Source organism: Callorhinus ursinus, unplaced genomic scaffold, assembly GCF_003265705.2.
Source record: "Callorhinus ursinus isolate GAN/ISIS: 27379988/994484 unplaced genomic scaffold, GSC_fseal_2.0 scaffold68, whole genome shotgun sequence".
Taxonomy (NCBI): domain Eukaryota; kingdom Metazoa; phylum Chordata; class Mammalia; order Carnivora; family Otariidae; genus Callorhinus; species Callorhinus ursinus.
The window spans coordinates 5,406,489-5,424,987 of NW_027397130.1; the positions used below are offsets into that span (position 1 = coordinate 5,406,489).

The 18,499-nt window shown below is 53.8% G+C and overlaps 3 protein-coding genes across 4 annotated transcripts in view; 1 reads left to right on the forward strand and 2 right to left on the reverse strand.

Moving 5' to 3' along the window:
* Nucleotides 1-526: 526 nt before the first annotated feature.
* ZACN (zinc activated ion channel) lies at nt 527-3,851 on the reverse strand. Its single transcript, XM_025859813.2, has 9 exons — nt 3,755-3,851; nt 3,546-3,670; nt 3,359-3,403; nt 3,107-3,213; nt 2,712-2,881; nt 1,863-1,987; nt 1,519-1,729; nt 1,267-1,413; nt 527-807 (listed from the first exon to the last, which is right to left on the reverse strand). Exons 1-9 carry the CDS (start codon nt 3,849-3,851, stop codon nt 620-622), a joined length of 1,215 nt encoding a protein of 404 aa, XP_025715598.1. The 3' UTR covers nt 527-619.
* A 1,488-nt stretch (nt 3,852-5,339) lies between these two features.
* GALR2 (galanin receptor 2) lies at nt 5,340-7,882 on the reverse strand. Its single transcript, XM_025859559.2, has 2 exons — nt 7,515-7,882; nt 5,340-6,157 (listed from the first exon to the last, which is right to left on the reverse strand). The coding sequence occupies exons 1-2, from the start codon at nt 7,880-7,882 to the stop codon at nt 5,374-5,376; spliced, it is 1,152 nt and encodes a 383-aa protein (XP_025715344.1). The 3' UTR covers nt 5,340-5,373.
* Nucleotides 7,883-13,573: 5,691 nt separating this feature from the next.
* Nucleotides 13,574-18,499, forward strand: part of SRP68 (signal recognition particle 68) — a 32,052-nt gene continuing 27,126 nt past the window's right edge. For both annotated transcript variants that reach the window (XM_025859819.2, XM_025859820.2), the window contains exons 1-3: nt 13,574-13,758; nt 15,272-15,338; nt 17,902-18,015. In XM_025859819.2, the coding sequence (XP_025715604.1) occupies nt 13,590-13,758; nt 15,272-15,338; nt 17,902-18,015 (350 nt within the window). In that variant the 5' untranslated portion in view covers nt 13,574-13,589. The remainder of the gene's footprint in view (nt 13,759-15,271; nt 15,339-17,901; nt 18,016-18,499) is intronic.

Below are 18,499 nucleotides of genomic sequence, written 5' to 3' on the forward strand. Positions count from 1 at the left end.
GCAGGCCACAGTACAGCCGGAGGCCATGGAGAAAAAGCAAGCGGGATTGAGCCGCGCGTGGATTTAGTGCGGAGAATGTACTCCCCATCACCCACAGTCCTGAAAATTGGGGGTGTTCTCCCTCCCAGGCGTCCCCTACGTGGCTGGAGCAGGAGTGCCCTCTCCCCGCGCCCTCTGGGGTCCAGCACTCTGCAGAAGGAGTCCTGAGAAGCTCCGGCCACCCTGTGTGGCCTGACCCAGGCTCCTGTCTCCCGGTGCCTGGTGCTCCCGGGCCCGAGGCCGAGCAGCAGTAGTCGCAGAAATGGGGACCAGATGACTGGTGCACAGTGGTGGTGACAAGTTCAGGAGCACAGCGGGGGGTGGGTGCAAAGTGGCAGCCCCAACTACTTAGGACAAGAACGAATAGCTGAGCTCAGCGAAGACAGACCCTTGAGGCGCAGGCGCAGGCGCAAGGCACCAGGGTGATGGGTTTATTTCATGTTCTGCTTGCCTGCTATCAGAAGGGAGAACTCAGGGTGGCCTGGGATCCTCCGGGCTTAGGGAAGAGAGTCGTCCTCCCTCCTCCTCTCTCCAGAGACCCTGTCATGGTCCTCTCTCTGCAGCCCTGGGCCCGGCCCTGTCACAGCCTGGGCTGTCCGCCGTGGGGTATGGCCTTGCCAGGGGCTGGGTCAGACTTGCACGTCGCCCACATCCAGAATCCAATGAAGAAGAATTGGCTACACACTACCCCCACCACATACACCAGGAAGAAGATGTGGTCAGCAGCCTCAGCCCAGCTCCTTCTTGACCCCTTCACTCTGGGAGCTTCTGGTGGGGGAGGAGGCAGGCAGTGTTTCAGGGCTCACCCAGCATGCTGGCCCAGAGCAGGGGGGTGAGCCCCGGGGGCTGTCAGCCTGTTTCTCTCCCTCCCTTAGATTTACAACCCGTGAATGTTGGGGTCTGGCCCATTCCAGGCCATCTTGAGCTGAAGAAGCACACTTATACAGAGGCTCCGAGGGGTATAGGGTTATCTCAGGGAGTCTGAAGTCACCTGGGCCCTTAGGGAAGCTACCCTTGCTCCCTGCTCCATACCTGCGTCCTCCAAGGACAGACATGGTGGCGCCCAGGGGCAGTGGAGCCGGCCGACGGAATGCACGGAGCCCCTAACCAGCCTGGTGACCCCTGGCCTCAGCCCTACGTGGGCAGCCTGTCCGCTCTGCCCCTATCGGACCAGCTCCTGGCCTTATTCCTCCCTCTGCCCCCGCTCCAGGAGGGGGCCCTGCCCACCTGCAGGATGCGGTCCTGGGTCCCCACGGTCCTGCTGCTCTCCTCTCGGGGCTGGGCTGAGGTTGCCCCCAGCCGGCAGCGCGGCCAGCAGCACGGTCTCCATGGTACTGACGGACAGCAAGAGCAGCAGCACCGTGAAGTAGTAAACTGGGGGCGGGAGGGGGTGGGGAGGTCAGGGCCAGGTCTGCACCCCTCGTGCCCCAGGAGCTGAGCAGAGCCCCCCATGGGCCGGGTGAGGGGCGCACGACTTACTGAGCAGCGGGTTGCAGGAGGAGGAGCTGGGCAGGGCCTGCACCAGGGAAGAGTGGAAGACAAGGTAGCCCAGCAGCAGGGTCACCTTGTAGGCGATGCGCTCGGTGGCCCGGAGGGGCAGCAGCCCCCCGCACATGTCAGCCAGCAGCAGCGCCTCCCCAGGTACCAGCAGAGCTATGACGGCCTTCAGCGCTGTGTTCTGCAGGCGCAACTGGAAGGAAGGAAGTCAGGGCTTTGGTGGGGGGGGGGTGCATGGGGGGCTGGGCAGCTGAAAGGTGGCACCGTGGCCTCTGACCACAAGCTTCACGCCCCCATCAGCCCTCATCAGCCACGTTCCAACTCACCGTCACCTGGAAGCAGGGCACCAGCTGCTGGGGTGGGACTTGGGTCTTCAAATCCCGAACTACATATTCCCTCTTGACACTCACGATCTCGTTCACTGCGCGGGCCCGGAACTCCAGCTCTAGCACTGGAAGGGGGGGCAGGGGAGAGTGGGGAAGCAGGAAGGAGTTGCCCCTGGCCCCGACTCTCTCTTGGGAGTGTGCGGCAGGGACTAGCCGGCATCCAGGGCTGATGGAGACTTCTGATGGTGGCTGGGGGCAGACCGGGAGGTGAACGCGCTCTGTGCATGGGCTTGGCAACACCCCACGTTCTCTCCAGCCAGGGGAAGGGCCTTCTCAGATTCAGAGGTGAATTTTCATTGTAAAACTAAATGCACTTGGCCCCGCTTCTTGGAGGGGGACGTGGCCTGGATTCATCGCCCAGGATATCCTCTCACACCTGCAATATTAGCCTCAGGGCGGGCAGCAGCTGTAGTATTTCCCAGGGGGGAGGGATGCGAGGCAAGGGTGGGGGTTCTGGGGCAAGCTGGACATCACCCAGGGGTCTGTGGGATATTTACTGGGTGGCTGTGGTAACCTTGGCCTCTAGGCTTGACAAAAGCGGCCCAGACACGGCAGTTTGGGCCTGGTCGTTGGGGGGCGCGGGGGGGGGGGGGGGGGGGGGGGGGCGGCGCGGAGTCAGGGAGATTTGGGAGGTGCACGTGAGAAGCAGGCTCTGCTCTAGGATCTCCTCCCCTAAGCCTGGGGTGGACACAGGCTGGCTGCCCCCATGTCAGATGTCCACTGGAGGCCAGAGGCTCCCCCTCCCCTCCCCTCCCCGACCCCACCCCCCGGCTCCTGTCCAGTCAGCACCAGTGTTGCTGAGAGCGTAGAAGCTGAGGTTGCAGTCGCTCTGGTCCCTGGGGAAGTGGAGGAGCTCAAAGTCACAGTTGGTCTCCGTGGTGAGGGCCAGGTACAGGGTGACGTGGCCGTCGGGGTCCACTCGGGCCCGTGGGCTCTGGTCCTGCCAGTCCACCCAGAGCCTGTTGGTGGAGGGAGATAGCACAGCAGGAGGCTCAGCCGCTTCTCAGAAGGGGGAGGTGGGGGAGACCCCAGCCTAGCCCAGCTGCCCTCCCCTGCCATCCCGGTTCCAGAAGGGTGAGGGAGACACGAGGCAGTGGGGTGTGCCTGTGGTCTGGCAGGGCCACCGGGGAGGGGGACAGTCACTAAGGAGGGCCCCCTGGCACAAGAACCCTCGCCTCACTTACGCCTCCTGAATAGTGAGTCCCGGAGTCCAGAGTGAGTCCCAGGGCAGTGTGACTGCATGCTGCGGGTGGACACTTGTGTTCCAGGCCAGACGACTGTCCAGCCAGGACTGGCGACAAAAAGAGGCCACTAAGCCTCCCGCTGCCATATATATGCAAGCCACTTGGCTTGGCAGTTTCACGAAGACCGGTACTTCTGAGCTGGACAAAGAGAAGTTTCTCCCACCCCACCTTCCCCAGCCCCCGGGCGCTTACCAGCCGAAGCAGCAGCATGGAGGACAGTGTGTACCGCAGGATGTCCTGAGGAAGGGGGCAGTGTGTCACCCGGGGGTGGGCGCTATGGGACAAAAGGCAGGAACCCCCACCACTGGCTGGGGCTGTCTTGGCCCATCCCCGGCTCAGCACCTGGGCCCTATTCCCTCCGTGGCTGGAGGACACTTACCACGTTAAATACATTGGACACGAACACCTGCACATCCACGAGCAGGGGCGCACTCCCATTGTTCGGAATCTGGATGGTTTCTTGAACCTCCTGGGGCCAGTTGAAGTCGAAGAAGGATGGCCAGGCTGAAGGGTGGAGGTCAAGGTCATTTGGGTGGGTGCCCTGGGGTCCAAATCGTAAAGCTTAACGACTTTACACTCTCCACCTACCAACTGTTTGCGAGCGAAAGCCACGCCCCTGGACCAAGGGCCCGGCGGTGCCAAGCCTGAGGAAGGCCAGATGGAGCAGCAGGGGCTGCAGGGCCATCATCAGGGGCTGCATGGAAGGCTGGATGGAGCAGCAGAGCCTAAATTGCAACCTCAGTTTCAGTTGCTTCTCTGGGGGACTGGGCAGTTAGAGGCAAGTGCTCTGTGCAAGGGCTCTGGGGCCTTGGAGCTGGCATCCCACCCCAGGGTTCCGCAAACACCTGAAGACAAAGCACAGGGCCCAGCCCCGCCCACCCTGCACCTGCCTAGGCTTCCCTGCCCCGCTCCATTTCCACCACCTGGAAGTTGCCCCATTCAAAGACTACCAAGCGGACCAGGCAAGCACAGATTCCCGCCCCCCCCAAAAACACACACACCTTTCCCCAACTCCATCCTTCCGACCTGGGCAGATGCCATAGGCCTTCCTGTGTTTCTGCAGCGGGTGCTTGCCTGGTCAAGTACTCAAGCCCTAGCCATAGTGCTCTGCACTCAACATTGCGAGATCCGTAAGCCTGTAAGCCCTTTTTTTTTTTTTTTAAGATTTTATTTATTTATTTATTTGACAGAGAGAGACACAGCGAGAGAGGGAACACAAGCAGGGGGAGTGGGAGAGGGAGAAGCAGGCCTCCCGCAGAGCGGGGAGCCCGTGGGGCTCGATCCCAGGACCGTGCGATCATGACCTGAGCCGAAGGCAGATGCTTAAGGACTGAGCCACCCAGGTGCCCCTGAGATCCGAGATCCATAAGCCCTTGAGAATTTTCCTGCATCTCCTCAAACACTGAACTGATTCCATGCAAAAAGCCTTGAAAGGGTCAAGAACTCCAGGAGTTGGGCAAACCCGGGGCAGGGTAGAGGCTAGCTCATGAGCAGAGCTGTAGCATTCCTGCTCCAGCACCGGATTCTCAGCTGTTCCAGCCCAGCGGTGCCTTAGAACTGCTCCTGGGTACCCTGGAGGAGGACTGGTGGGGGTGAGGGGCGCCTTTCTTAGCCCAGCAGAAATGGAGACCTGACCTCTGACAGCTGTAGCGAGGGAAGGAAACCCCAAGGCTGAGAGTGGGTGGGCACCAATTGGTCTGCAGACACTCAGAAGGGACCCGAGAGAGCCGGGAGCAGGGAGGGTCCCGCCACTCGCTGGTGCGCGAACGTTACTAGGAACACACATAGTGTCTGCGCCTGGCCATCGACCCACTTATCGAGTAGGCTTAAACACTCTGCCTGCCTTTGTCCCACGCATAGGTGGCTACTGGTTCGCTGATCTATATATACCCAGTGCCTCTGGATGGCCACGTGCAGGGAAACTTGGTCGTCCTGCGCTTCCCCGTCTCAGGGATTTCCAGGGGAACTTTAACTTGGCTGCCTTCGGTGCGGGCCACCCTCTTTCCCTGTAGATCAGCAAAGCACCTTGCACCCATCCACCCAGAGGCTTCAGACCACGGAACTTCGTAACCATGAGATATGCCAGACACAGCGCATGATTGCACGTGAAAAGGTTTGGTATTTTATTAACAGATGAAATTCCCTCCCTGATCCCCCAACCTCTGACTCCAATCCTTTAACACCAAAAGCATACTCGCTACGTGTCCTTAGGTCGCATTAACTGTCGGGTTGCCACTGGGGGCATTTTGGTCCCGCCAGGACGGGCCGGGTACCAGGCTCAAGGCCGGGCTGCTGAGTGTGGTCAGCACAGGGGCCGCCTCGCTCACGTGCGTCACGTCGGTGGACTCGCGCTCCAGCACGCTGCCGCCGCGGGTGCCCGGTGCCGAGGTGCACACGCGGCCTGAGGCTCTACGGGGGGCACCGCGTAGCAGACCCGCGCAGATCTTGCGGAAGCCCTTGCGGAAGTGCTTGGAGACCAGCGCGTAGACGATGGGGTTGACACAGGAGTTGGCGTAGGAGACCAGGTGTGAGAGGATGCGCAGCGCGTAGGTGGCGGGCGTCAGCGGGAAGCGGCCGAACCACACGCAGAGGATAAGCGCGTGGTGAGGCATCCAGCAGAGGCAGAAGAGCGCAGCCACGGTGATGATCATGCGCGTCACCTTGCGCTTGGCGCGCCGGGCGCTGGAGCCGGTGGCCACCGGGTCAACGGTGCGCCAGAGGTAGCGCAGGGTGCGCGCGTAGGTCAGGCCGAGCACCAGCATGGGCAGCAGGTAGCTGAAGACAAAGGTGCAGAGGTCCATGGCGCGGCGACGAGGCGCGCTCCACGCCGGGTGGCACACAGTCAGGTTGGCCAACTGCGACTGGCGGTAGTAACTCAGGTAGGGTCCGGAGAAGAGCAGCGACAGCCCCCAGATGAGCCCGATGGCAGCCAGAGCGTTGCGAGGCGTGCGCAGCTCGCGGGAGTGCAGCGGGTAGCGGATGGCCAGATACCTGTGGGTCAGGCCAGGAAGGGAGACGGGTGAACGGGTGGATTGGCGGGGGTAGGGCGGGACGCTTACACCTCGAACCCCTCACCCTCTCTCGAGGAAGGTCCCTAGCGCACGGTGGCACCGCACTCACCGTGAGCAGCCCAGACATTCTCAGCTGCTTTGAGATGTGGGGCGGGGCGGGCAGCATGAAAGGCGCACGTGCAGGCCACTCATCTGCTCTTCCCGGGACTGTGGCCACAGTCACACTCCACCCGGGAAGGCACCCCAAGGTCGAACCGGCTTTGGGGCTCCGGGAGGCTGTGATTACCCACCAGTGACGGTGCCGGAGAGGTAGGACCCAGGCGCCTTGAGGCCCTAGCAGACAGCCTGGAGACACCGGAAGGTGCCGTGAGGGAATTCCTTAGAGAAGCCGACGCTCTATGGGTCTCACCAGCGCTCTCGGAACCGAAACACTGCCCGCTTCAGTGGAACTGGGAGGTACATGGGGGAGGTGGCCTCATCTCGCTGCCTGTCCAGGGAAGGTCAGGAGGACTTGGGGGTAGAGGGGGGAGGGGGGATACTGGAGTCGGACCCAGATTTCCTCCCCAGGAATCATCCAGGTGTCCTTCCAAGCTCCAGCGGGGAGGATAGAGGAGACCCTCCGGCGTTCGCCTCTCTCTGGGCCTGGGGGTGGGGGTGGAGGGCGGGGGTTGGGTCTAGGGAACCTCGGGCGTGTTCGCTTGAACTCTGGCGCGGGTTCTTCCTTAGGACCCAAATTCCGCAGTCCGGACCAGAGGCGACTGCCCGAGCAAACCGTGGCTTCGAGGCTAGCGAGGTGGAGGCGCCTACGTTTGACGCCAGGAGACAGACCGTTGGCGCCACGCACACGATTACTGGGTGGGGAGACTCTGAACAAGTCACTTCTGAACTCGATCTCATCTGTAAATTGGGCACAGTATTCCCTTCCGTCCTTCACAGGGGCACCGAGCTTCACAGGGGCCCTGAGCTCAAGCGAGAGGAAGCGCGCAAAAACGCAGTGGGCCCGGAAACGCGGCGCTTTGTCAGGCGCGGGCGGCGCTGGAGAGCCGAGGTCTGCAGCGTGGAGCCACGAGGACGCACCTAACGGAGGGGACACCGCTCTCCCCTATTCTTATTCCCCCTTTCCTCCTCCACTCCAGCTTGCCTTTCACTCTCTCACGGTCCCTTTGCCTTCTTAGTGTCCTCTTCTACCCTCCGCGCGCCCCTCCTGTAGCCTCGAGTCCCGCTCTCTTCTTCAGCGCCCCCCCCCCCCCCGGGGCCCCCCCCCCCCCGGCCCCCGGCCCCCCCCCCCCCCCCCCCCGGGTGCCTGACCCCCCGGGGCCGCGGGCGCGCGCGCTCACCGGTCCAGGGAGACGGCAGCCAGCGTGAAGCTGCTGGCGTACATGGTGAGGAAGATGAGGAAGTGCACGGCCTTGCAGAGCAGCGAGCCGAACACCCAGCCGTCCAGGGTGTAGATGGTGGCCTGGAAGGGCACGCAGCACACGATGAAACACAGGTCGGCCACGCCCAGGTTGAGGATGAACAGATTGGTGGTGCTGACCGCCTGGCCGCCGCGCAGCAGCACGGCCAGCACCAGCGCGTTGCCCACGGCGCCCACCAAGAAGATGAGCGCGAACAGCGTGGGCACGATAACGGCCTCGGGCTGCCAGCTGGCCCTGCCGCCCGCCTCACTCGCGTCCTCGGCCCCGGCGCCAGCCGAGCCATTCATGGCGCCCCCCCACCCCCCCCGAACCCGAGGCTGCCCGGGCTCCCGCCGCCGTCTGGGTTCTGGCGAGCGCGCAGCTCCCGCGGCTCCAGCCGCTGCGGCGTCCAGCGCGAGTCGCGGGAGCTGCGGGCGGAGCGAGTCTCTCCTGGCTGGGGCGGGAGGCGGGGGTGCGCGGGGGGGTCAGGGGGAGGAGCGAGCAGCCGGCCGCGCTGGGGGCAGGGCTGTGCGGTGGCCCACCCCGGGGACGGGGGCCGCGCCCGGTGCCTGCTCTCCCGCCCGCCGGCGTCGTCGACGCGTTCCGGCCCCCGGAGCCGGTCTGGGCCGCGCTGTGCGGCGAGCGCGGGAGCGGTGGAGGGCCCGACCCCTGGGGCCCGAGTGTGCGCCGCCGAGCCCGGAGTGCCCGCCCGGGGACCACGCATACCTCTCCCGCAGCCTGGCCGGCGCGCCGGGCCTCCCGGAGCAGGCTTGGTTGGGGGGGGCGTCCTCAGAAGATTCCCGAGCGGCCCCTAGGGGTGGCGGGAGGCGACAAGGGGTGGAGGTGGGCGAGGGGCCGCGGCTTTCCTCAGCTGGCGAGGCGGACGGCACTGCCGCGTGCTGCGCGCCTCCTCTGTGTGCCGGTCGCTGTCCTTGTCGTCGGGGCCGCCGTCTCTTCAGTACTGTGGGATCTTAGTGCTTTCTGGGAGGGCTCTAGTGAGCGTGGAATGAGATGTGTGGCCTGAAGCCAGTTAATTGAATCTCAGTGATTCAGATTCCTGTCTCCCGGCCCTAGGCCGATATCCAAAAAGGGAAAACATTAAGGAAATAGCAGAGTCCCAGGAGCATTTTCCTGCATGGCCCGGAGGGTGTCTAGGTTGCAATAAAACTTAAATAATTGTTTCTAATTTTGGCAAATTAAGCATCAAGCGCCTGTGACTCGGAATCATTGCTGTTTCTATAGAATGACCCACATCCCGCTCCCAGTTCACTGGTTCTGAAAATCACCACCTTCTGCCACTGTAGCTTGATCTCTGCTTCACCTTTTTTTTTTTTTTAAGATTTTTATTTACTTATTGAGAGAGAAAGAGAGTGATAGAGAGAGAGCATGAGAGGGAGGAGGGTCAGAGGGAGAAGCAGATTCCCCGCTGAGCGGGGAGCACGATGCGGGACTCGATCCCGGGACTCCAGGATCATGACCTGAGCCGAAGGCAGCCGCCCAGCCAACTGAGCCACCCAGGCGCCCTCTGCTTCACCGTTCCCTGCCCTGTTCATTGGGTGCCAGTGTGGAACATTCTTGCTCCTCTCCACTCCCCACCCCCCACCCCAGGATTTCAGCCCTGAAGCCCTACTCTTATTCCTTTGGGCAGGGAAACCTTATCCACACCCCTGCCCTGCCTGCCTGCCTATTCACTGCATAGAAAGGTAATAGCAGTTCCTATTTATGAGATGTTTGCCATTCATTTATTCAGTAAGCATTCATTAAGCACCCACCCCTTTCCAGACATTGTTCTGGTTCAAGTGAGCTCTAGAAAGATCAAGGCTCTCTGTGAACTTCCCTTTAGCAGAGGAGACAGACAATAAACATAACTCAAGTAAGTTATTAACCTATTGCAAATTGATAAGTACTTGCAGGAAAAATAGATCAGGGTAAGAGAATTGGGAGTACCGTGGTAGTGGTGATGGTGCAATTTACTTTTTTTTTTAAGATTTCATTTATTTATTTGAGAGAGAGAGAGAGAGAGACAGAGAGAGACAGAGAGAGCACAAGCAGGGGAAGCTGCAGGCAGAGTAGGCTGAGGGAGAAGCAGGCTCCCTGCTGAGCAGGGAGCCTGATGCAGGACTCGATCCCAGGCCTCGGGGATCATGACCTGAACCAAAAGCAGACATTTAACCAACTGAGCCACCCAGGCACCCGTGACGGTGCAATTTAAAATACAGTGGCCATAGGTACTGGGGTAGCTCGGTCGGTTGAGCATCTGACACTTGATTTCAGCTCAGGTCTTGGTATCAGGGTGGTGAATTCAAACCCCACACTGGGCTCCACGCTGGGCACTGAGCCTACTTATAAAACAAAATAAATAAAATAAAATAAATAAAATAAAATAAAATAAAATATATAAAAAATAAAATAAAATAAAATAAAAGGGTGGCCAGGCAGACCTCATTAGGAAGGTGATATTTGAACAAAGACTTGAAGGAGATGAGGGACCTAGAGTAGAAGATATCTAGGGGAAGAGCAATCCAGAGAGGGCAGTCAGTGCAAAGATCCCAAAGGAGGAGTGTGCCTGTGTCCCTAAATGAGGAAGCTCCTATGGCTTGAGTTGATGAATAAGAAGGAGATTGGCAGGAGAGGAGGTGACAGGCATGATACGTAGGGATTTTTCCATGGCAAGGAATGTGGCTTCTAGTCTGAGTGAAATGAGGAGCCACTGCAGAGTTTTGACTAGAGGACAAACACCATCTGACTTGCCTTCTAAAAAAAACAAAACAAAACAAAACAAAACTTTAGTGAAATATAATTCCCAAATCATACAATTACCCAATGAAAGGCTGCATTTGGTTTTTAATATATTCACAGTTATGCAGCCGTCACCATAACCAATTTTATTTTTTTTAAATATTTTTTTAAAGATTTTTATTTATTTATTGAGAGAGAGAGAGAATGGTAGAGAGAGAGCATGAGAGGGAAGAAGGTCAGAGGGAGAGGCAGACTCCCTGCTGAGCAGGGAGCCCGATGCAGGACTCGATCCTGGGACTCCAGGATCATGACCTGAGCCGAAGGCAGTCGCTTACCAACTGAGCCACCCAGGCACCCTATTTTTAAAATATTTTATTTATTCATTTGACACATAGAGAGAGATAGTGAGATTGCACAAGCAGGGGGAGCTGCAGGCAGAGGGAGAAGCAGGCTTCCCGCTGAGCAGGGAGCCCAATGCGGGACTCGATCCCAGGACCCTGGGATCATGACCTGAGCCGAAGGCAGACGCTAATGATCGAGCGCCCCAGGAGCCCCAGTACTTCATTGCTTGTTATGGCCAAATAATATTCCATTTTATGGTTATACCAATTCTGTTTAACCATTCATTTGTTGATGAACATTTGGGAGACTTTTTTTTAAGATTTTATTTATTTACTTATTTTTTTTTTACAGATTTTATTTATTTGTCAGAGAGCACAAGCAGGGGGAGCGGCAGGCAGAGGGAGAAACAGGCTCCCCGCTGAGCAAAGAGCTTGAACCCACAACTCCAAGATCAAGAGTCTCACACTCCACTGACTGAGCCAGCCAGGTGCCCTGAGCCTTATTTCAGATTTATTTTTAATTGTGGTAAAATACACGAAACATACAATTTACCATCTCGGACTTTTTAAAGTCTATGACCCAGTAATATTAAGTATATGCAAAGGCGCCTGGGGCGCTCAGTCGGTTGAGTGTCCAGCTCTTTGGTTTTGGCTCAGGTCATGATCTCGGGGTTGTAGGACTGAGCCTCCTGTCCGGCTCCGCACTCTGCAGGGAGTCTGCTGGAGATCCTCTCTCTCTCCCTCTGCCCTCCCCCTGCTTGCACTCTCTCTCTCTATAATAAATAAATAAATAAATAAATAAATAAATAAATAAATAAAGTATATTCACATTGTTGTTCAACCAATCTCCAGGACTCTTTAATCCTGCAAAATTGAAACTCTGTATCCATTAAACGATAATGAATATTCCCCATTTCTCCTGCCTCCAGCTCCTGGCAACCACCATCATACTTTCTATGAATCTGACTATAGTCGATACCTCATACAAATGGAATCATACCATATTAGTCTTTTTGTGACGGGCTTACTTAATTTCGCACAATATTTTCAAGCTTCAGCCATGTTGGAGCTTGTGTCAGAATTTCCTTCCTTTTTAAGGCTTAATATTATTCCACTGTATGAATATGCCACTTTCTGTTTATCCCTTGAGGGCCACTGGGTTGCTTCTATCTGTTGGTTATTGGGAATAATGCTTCTATGAATGTGAATGTACAAATACCTCTTGGAGACCCTGCTTTCAGTTCTTGTGGATATACACCCAGAAATGGAATTGGCAGATCAAATCATAATTCTTCAATTTTCCAAAGAACGGTCATACTGTTTTTCACAGTGGCTGCGCCATTTTACATTTGCACCAAAAGCACACCAAGGTTCCGATTTCTCCATATCCTCACCAATGCATGTTATTTTTTTAAACAATAAAATTATTTTTTTAAATTTTTTTCTATTCTTTTTTTTTTAAAGATTTATTTATTTTGAGAGAGTGAGAATGAGAGAGAGAGAGAAAGAGTACATGAGAGGGGGGAGGGTTAGAGGGAGAAGCAGGCTCCCCGCTGAGCAGGGAGCCCATTGCGGGACCCGATCCCGGGACTCCAGGATCATGACCTGAGCCGAAGGCAGTCGCTTACCAACTGAGCCACCCAGGCGCCCTCTTTTTTCTATTCTATTCTTATTCTTTTTCTTCTTCCTCTCCCTCTGCCCCTCCCCCTACCTGTGGGCTCTCTCTCTCTCAAATAAATAAAATCTTTAAAAAAAAAGTAACCATCCAAAAATAAATAAAAAATAAAAATAGTAGTCATCCTAATGGGTGTGATAGTTCATTGTGGCTTTGATGTGCATTTCCCTAATGATTAGTGATACTGAGTAGAGACTTTAAATTGCATTTTTTTAAAGATTTTATTTATTTGAGAGAGAGAGGGGGCCTGCACAGGCATTAACACATGAGCAGGGGGGTAGGGGCAGAGGGAGAGGGAGAAGCCGACTCCCCACTGAGTGAGGACACTCCATCTCTGACCCTGGCAGATCCCAGGACCCTGAGATCATGACCTGAGCTTAAGGCAGACACTTAACAGACTGAGCCACCAGGTGCCCCTAGATTGCTTCATTTCGTCTTCATAAAAACCGTCTTAATTGGTTATCCCCATTTCACAGAGAAGGGAAAAGGTTTAGAGCGAGACGAAGTTCTTTGCCCAACTTCTCCCAACCAGTAAGAGGGGAGCCAGGATTGGAGAAAGAGGACTCAGACTCCAGAGCCCACTGTGCCGTATTGCAGAGGAAATATTCAGCCTCCCTCGCCTCCACACTTCTCCCTCCTGAACTGCTGGACTGCTAGCTCCAAAGTCCAGAGACATAGGTCCCCAGCAGTCCCAGAAGTTCCTACACCGGGTCTCAGCTTGCTGACCCGACCCCGCCAGCGATTCCTCCGGCCACGGCTTTCTCAGGGTGGGCCCCAGACGACGGCGGAGAGGCGATTCCCTCACAGGTGGAGTGCTTCATGAGGGTAGCGTGGGAACCGCATTTCCCGAGTATCCAGGGAGGTAGACACCCCGAAACCCAAAGTCCTTAGCCAACCGCCCCCGCCCTCTGTGCTTGGGACGTGAGCCGGATCCCCCGTGCAGGGATGCAGGAGGTGGGAGGAGGGGGCTGCCCATCTCCGAGTCCTCCGCCCTCGGTGGACCAGAAGAGGGGTTGCCCCGGAAAGATCTCACTAGCTCGGGTCTCCCCGCGTGAACGAACCCTCAGCCCCGCCCGCCCCGACTCAGGAACCCGAGCCCACGCGCAGGCGCGCTCCAACAAGTGGCTCCTGCTGGCTGGCCCGGCCGTCGGCGGTGGAGTCCGCCACTATCCCGTCAGGCCGTCGGGGCAGGCCTCGCTCTCTTCCGCCTCCGTCGTCCCGCCTCCTCTATCCCGTCTGGCTCTGCGGCGCTGGGGCAAGATGGCTGCTGAGAAACAGGTTCCCGGTGGCGGCGGCGGCGGCAGCGGGGGCGGCAGTGGCGGTAGCGGCGGCGGACGCGGTGGCGGAGGAGAGGAAAATAAGGAAAACGAACGGCCTTCAGCTGGATCGAAGGCAAACAAAGAATTCGGGGATAGCCTGAGTTTGGAGAGTATCCTAGAGTAATCAGGCCTAACTCGCAATGACTACGTGTCGATATGCAGGGCCGGGAGCGGGAGAGGCGGCGGGTCCCGGCAAGTCCCGGGCAGGAGAGGCCGAGGGTTGTAGTTTCTCTCGCCCTTACTTTCTGGCACTCAGAGTTACAGGGTCTGTTTTTCGACCGGTCTTTTATGGCTTCTCATTCGCTTTCGAGGCTGGGGAACGTTCTTTTCTTTCAAGCGGCGCCGGGATATCGGGCAGATTCCTGCAGTTCCCCGTAGTTGCCCGTTTGGAGGGCTGGTGACGGGGATGACACTGTGGCCACCCCAGTGAGCTGGGCTGTCTTAGCATCTTGAGTCCCTGAACTGAAGAGAGGGAACTGCAGTATTGACGTTTTAGCTTAATACTTTTGTCTGACAGCTGTTGGAGAACGGACAGTGAAAATTACAGTTTGAGGCTTTGGCAGGGGAGGCAAAGATTGATTGCTCTGAGGAAGAGCTTGTTGCCCATTTTGAATATAAACATAGCTTAACATCACTTGTATTGCTTTCTTAATAGCCCTGTAGGCATTTTATCTTGTTGAGAGTCGTTTAGTTCATCTGGTGGAATGGATCTGTAGTTTTCATCAGAGTGTATCACAACTGAGTGCCTGAGACACTAGTTTGTGGCTTTTTGAAATGAATAACAAACGGAGAAGATATAGGTGAATTTCTGAAATAACACATTTAGCTTGACGTCTTAATGTCGTTTACAGAGGATTGGAGTTTCACTTTTGAACTGGTGATCTAGTTCTAAATGGATATTAGAATGCCTTGATTCTTTACAAACCTTACAGCTTCTTATTCCTTTTAGTTGTTGAAATAGTGCTTTTAATGTTCGATATCTTAACATGTCTGTAGAGGAGCATTGAGGAAACTTTAAAAGAGAACTAAAATTGTAGATAAAGGTCACTGGGCTTCCCAAAGTATGGTACATAATCTTAAAATATTTTATGATTCTTAATACAGAGAGTTTGGTCAGGGTTTTTTCTTTAAAAGAAGAGCTGTGGCCTAGTTTGGCTGGCATGTGCTAACCATAGGCTCATGCTGCAACACAGCTGTTAAGGAAAATTAGATTTGGCAGATGTAGGAAGTTACGCAAATAGAGGAGTAGTACACGTCATTTATAACCTGAATCTGCTTGAATGAGTAAAATTCTGGGTCCAGGTGTAAATCAGTGAGAACCATCCCAGTTATAATCAGTAGTTAGAATCCAGCAACTTTATTTAAGCTGTTAGATTTCAGTAATCCTCAATGGCTAATACCTCGTTTTTTTAATTTGAAAGTAACAGTTCAGGCAATCAGTTTTTCTACTTGCTTTGCCCTGTCCTATGACAAAATAGCTACTGAAAATGATTACGAGAGATTTCAGTAATTAATGTACTAAGCATTTCAGAAATGTTCTAACATGCTAACAGACGAATGGGAATATGTTTTGATTTATTGGGGTTCTTACCATTGTAAGCTTTTCCTTAATCTTGGCTCTAGTTCTTCAGATTATTAAGGAATCCCAGCAGCAGCATGGTTTACGGCATGGAGATTTTCAGAGGTATAGGTTAGTATCGTGTAAGATGTATGGAAATTATTGTGGAACTTTCAAACTTGGTTTACTTTTGTTAATATCCTACTTATTTTGCTGTGTCAGAAAGTATACTTGGAAAGTCTGACTCTGAACTTATATTGAATCCTCAAAATGTACTTTTCAAATTTAAAATTTCACAATGAATAAAAGGAGCCAACTTTTTTTATCCATTTTGCCTCACAATATTGCAGATACGTTGGAGGTTTCCGCTGAAAATAGCAAGCAGTTACATTAATAATTTTTTTTAAAACTTAACCGTATTGTCAGAGTCTTGGTTAAATGCAAGGTTTTCCATTTATGTATGTATGTATGTATGTATGTAAGTAAGTAGGTAGGTAAGCAAGCAAGCTGTGTGTCTATTGTGGGATTTGAACTTGCAGCCCCAAGATCAAAAGCCGCATGCTCCACTGACTGAGCCAACCAGGCACCCGATATAAGGGGAGTTTCTATGATATCATTATAAGTTATTGGTAAACTTTGTAACAGCCTTCAAGTTGGAAAACAAATTTAATATGACTTTTTTTAAAGGTTTATTTATTTATTTTGAGAGAGTGAGAAAGAGAGAGCACATGAGAGGGGGGAGGGCCAGAGGGAGAAGCAGGTTCCTCGCTGAGCAGGGAGCCTGATGCGGGACTCGATCCTGGGACTCCAGGATCATGACCTGAGCCGAAGGCAGTCGCTTAACCAACTGAGCCACCCAGGGCCCAACAAATTTAATATGACTCTTAAAAATAGAATAGATACAGAATAGATACCTAATGTATAATATAGTTCAGTACCTTGGAGGCAGAAATATCCAACCTTTATTTTTTATTTTTTTTAATATTTTATTGACACAGAACGAGAGAGAGACAGAGCAAGTACAAGCAGGGGGAAACGGCAGGCAGGGGAGAAGCAGGCTCCCCGCTGAGGAAGGATCCTGATGTGGGACTCGATCCCAGGACCCTAGGATCATGACCTCAGCCGAAGGCAGCTGCTTAACCGACTGAGCCACCCAGGCGCCCCCCAACCATTTTATATTGAAGATACAGGCTTTATGGGTGCTTGGGTGGCTCAGTTGGTTAAGCGACTGCCTTCAGCTCAGGTGATGATCCTGGAGTCCCGGGATCGAGTCCCGCATCGGGCTCCCTGGTGCTCAGCGGGGAGTCTGCTTCTCCCTCTGACCCTCCCCCCTCTCATGTGCTCTCTCTCTCATTCTCGCTCTCTCAAATAAATAAATAAAATCTTTAAAAAAAAAAAAAGAAGATACAGGCTTGTGGGGGGAGGGGCAGAGGGAGAGGGAGAAGCAGTATTCCCAGCTAAGCATAGAGCCCAAGGTGGGGCTGGATCCCAGGAGCCTGGGATCATGACCTGAGCCGAAGGCAGAAGCTCAACTGACTGAGCCACCCAGGTGCCCCTGGCTACGGACTTTTAAAAGTGCTACTGAACAAAACACTCTACAGATGCTAAAGGAGTGAGCCATGTCCTAAATGGTCCACAGCACTGGGTGACGTGAGCAAGGTGGGGAGTGGTAGAAGATTAAAGTGGGAGAAATAAGTGGGGCCGGAATGGGTAGTGTCCTATAAGCCAGGGTGACTCGTTCAGGTTAATGTAGGCGTGATGAAGCAATGAAAAAGTTTTAATTGGAGACATATAATTTGAGGGTTTTTTTTAAATTATTAAGGAAATTTTCAAAAACAGATGTAGAGATACTGCAGTGAATCCATCACTCAGTTATTACAGTGATCGGCTTTCTGCCCTTTTATCTGTTCTCTCTCTCTCTCTCTCTTTTTTTTTTTTTTTTAAAGCTAGGCTCCATGCGGAGCGTAGAGCCCAGTGTGGGGCTCGATCTCACAGGACCTGAGCCGAGATCAAGAGTTGGACAGTTAACTGCCTGAGCCACCTAGGTGCCCTGTTCCCTCTCCTTTTTAAAAAAAATGCTTTTTTATTTATTTTTAAAGACTTATTTATTTATTTGACAGAGAGAGACACAGTGAGAGAGGGAACACAAGCAGAGGGGATGGGAGAGGGAGAAGCAGGCCTCCCGCTGAGCAGGGAGCCCGATGCGGGGCTCGATCCCAGGACCCTGGGATCATGACCTGAGCCGAAGGCAGACGCTTAACGACTGAGCCACCCAGGCGCCCCCCAAAAATGCTTTTTTATTGAAGCATTTTTTTTGCCATTCTATTGCAGTATAATTTATATACAGAAAAGTATATGGAAAGAGATGATTTTTCACAACCTGTAACCCGCAGACATTATCAGACGACATTACCAGCATCCCAGAAGTCTCCCTTTTGCTCCTTCTAATCACAAACCCTTCCTCTCTAAAGGTCACAGTCATGACGTCTGACACCTTAGGTTTGAAATCTGTTTCCAGTGACACCAGTCGTACCGCCCTGCAGGTTTTAGTTCACTAAATGTTTGCAAGATGATGTGTGGTGTCTGTGGTAACCATAAGTAGAACATCTCAAATCTTTGATCTTACTTTATTGTAGAATGTCCTTTTAAAGTACCACCGGTTTGCCTGAATTATTGTTGTTTTTTTTTCTTTCAGGGGCTACTGTTCCCGTAGACAAAGACGTCTTCGGAAAACACTCAATTTCAAGATGGGGAACAGACATAAATTTACAGGGAAAAAAATAACTGAAGATCTTCTGACTGATAACAGGTATTGACTGCTCTGTGCTAGTTGTTAAATACTTCTTGCTAATGTGTTTATTGAACAATTACGTGTTAGACACTGCCAAAACCCTTTAATGACCTCGGGTGATTCTCCTGGGAGCTCTCTGGAATAGACATGTTCACTATTCTTAATTTATAGGATGAGGGGACTGGGGCTCAGAGAGGTTTGGTAACGTTTTCAGGAGCTGTGGCGGGGTGCCAAACACTAAGGTCCGGGATTAGAACCTGATGGGGTATCGGGTAAGGTTCTGGAATGCAAGTTTCAGTGTATAAGTGCTTACTTAAATCCATATATCTTAAGTGAAATCTGCTATGTGTGAATTATTCCAGAAGAGTTTTATGTTTTGGTGCTGAATGCAGCCATGCTTAAATTTGCAGAAGGATCAGTCTGTCAAGCAGCATGTATTAAAGGTCTCTAGGCCGGTTCCTCAAATTTCAGCCCGTGGGCCAAATTGGTCCTTGCCACCTGT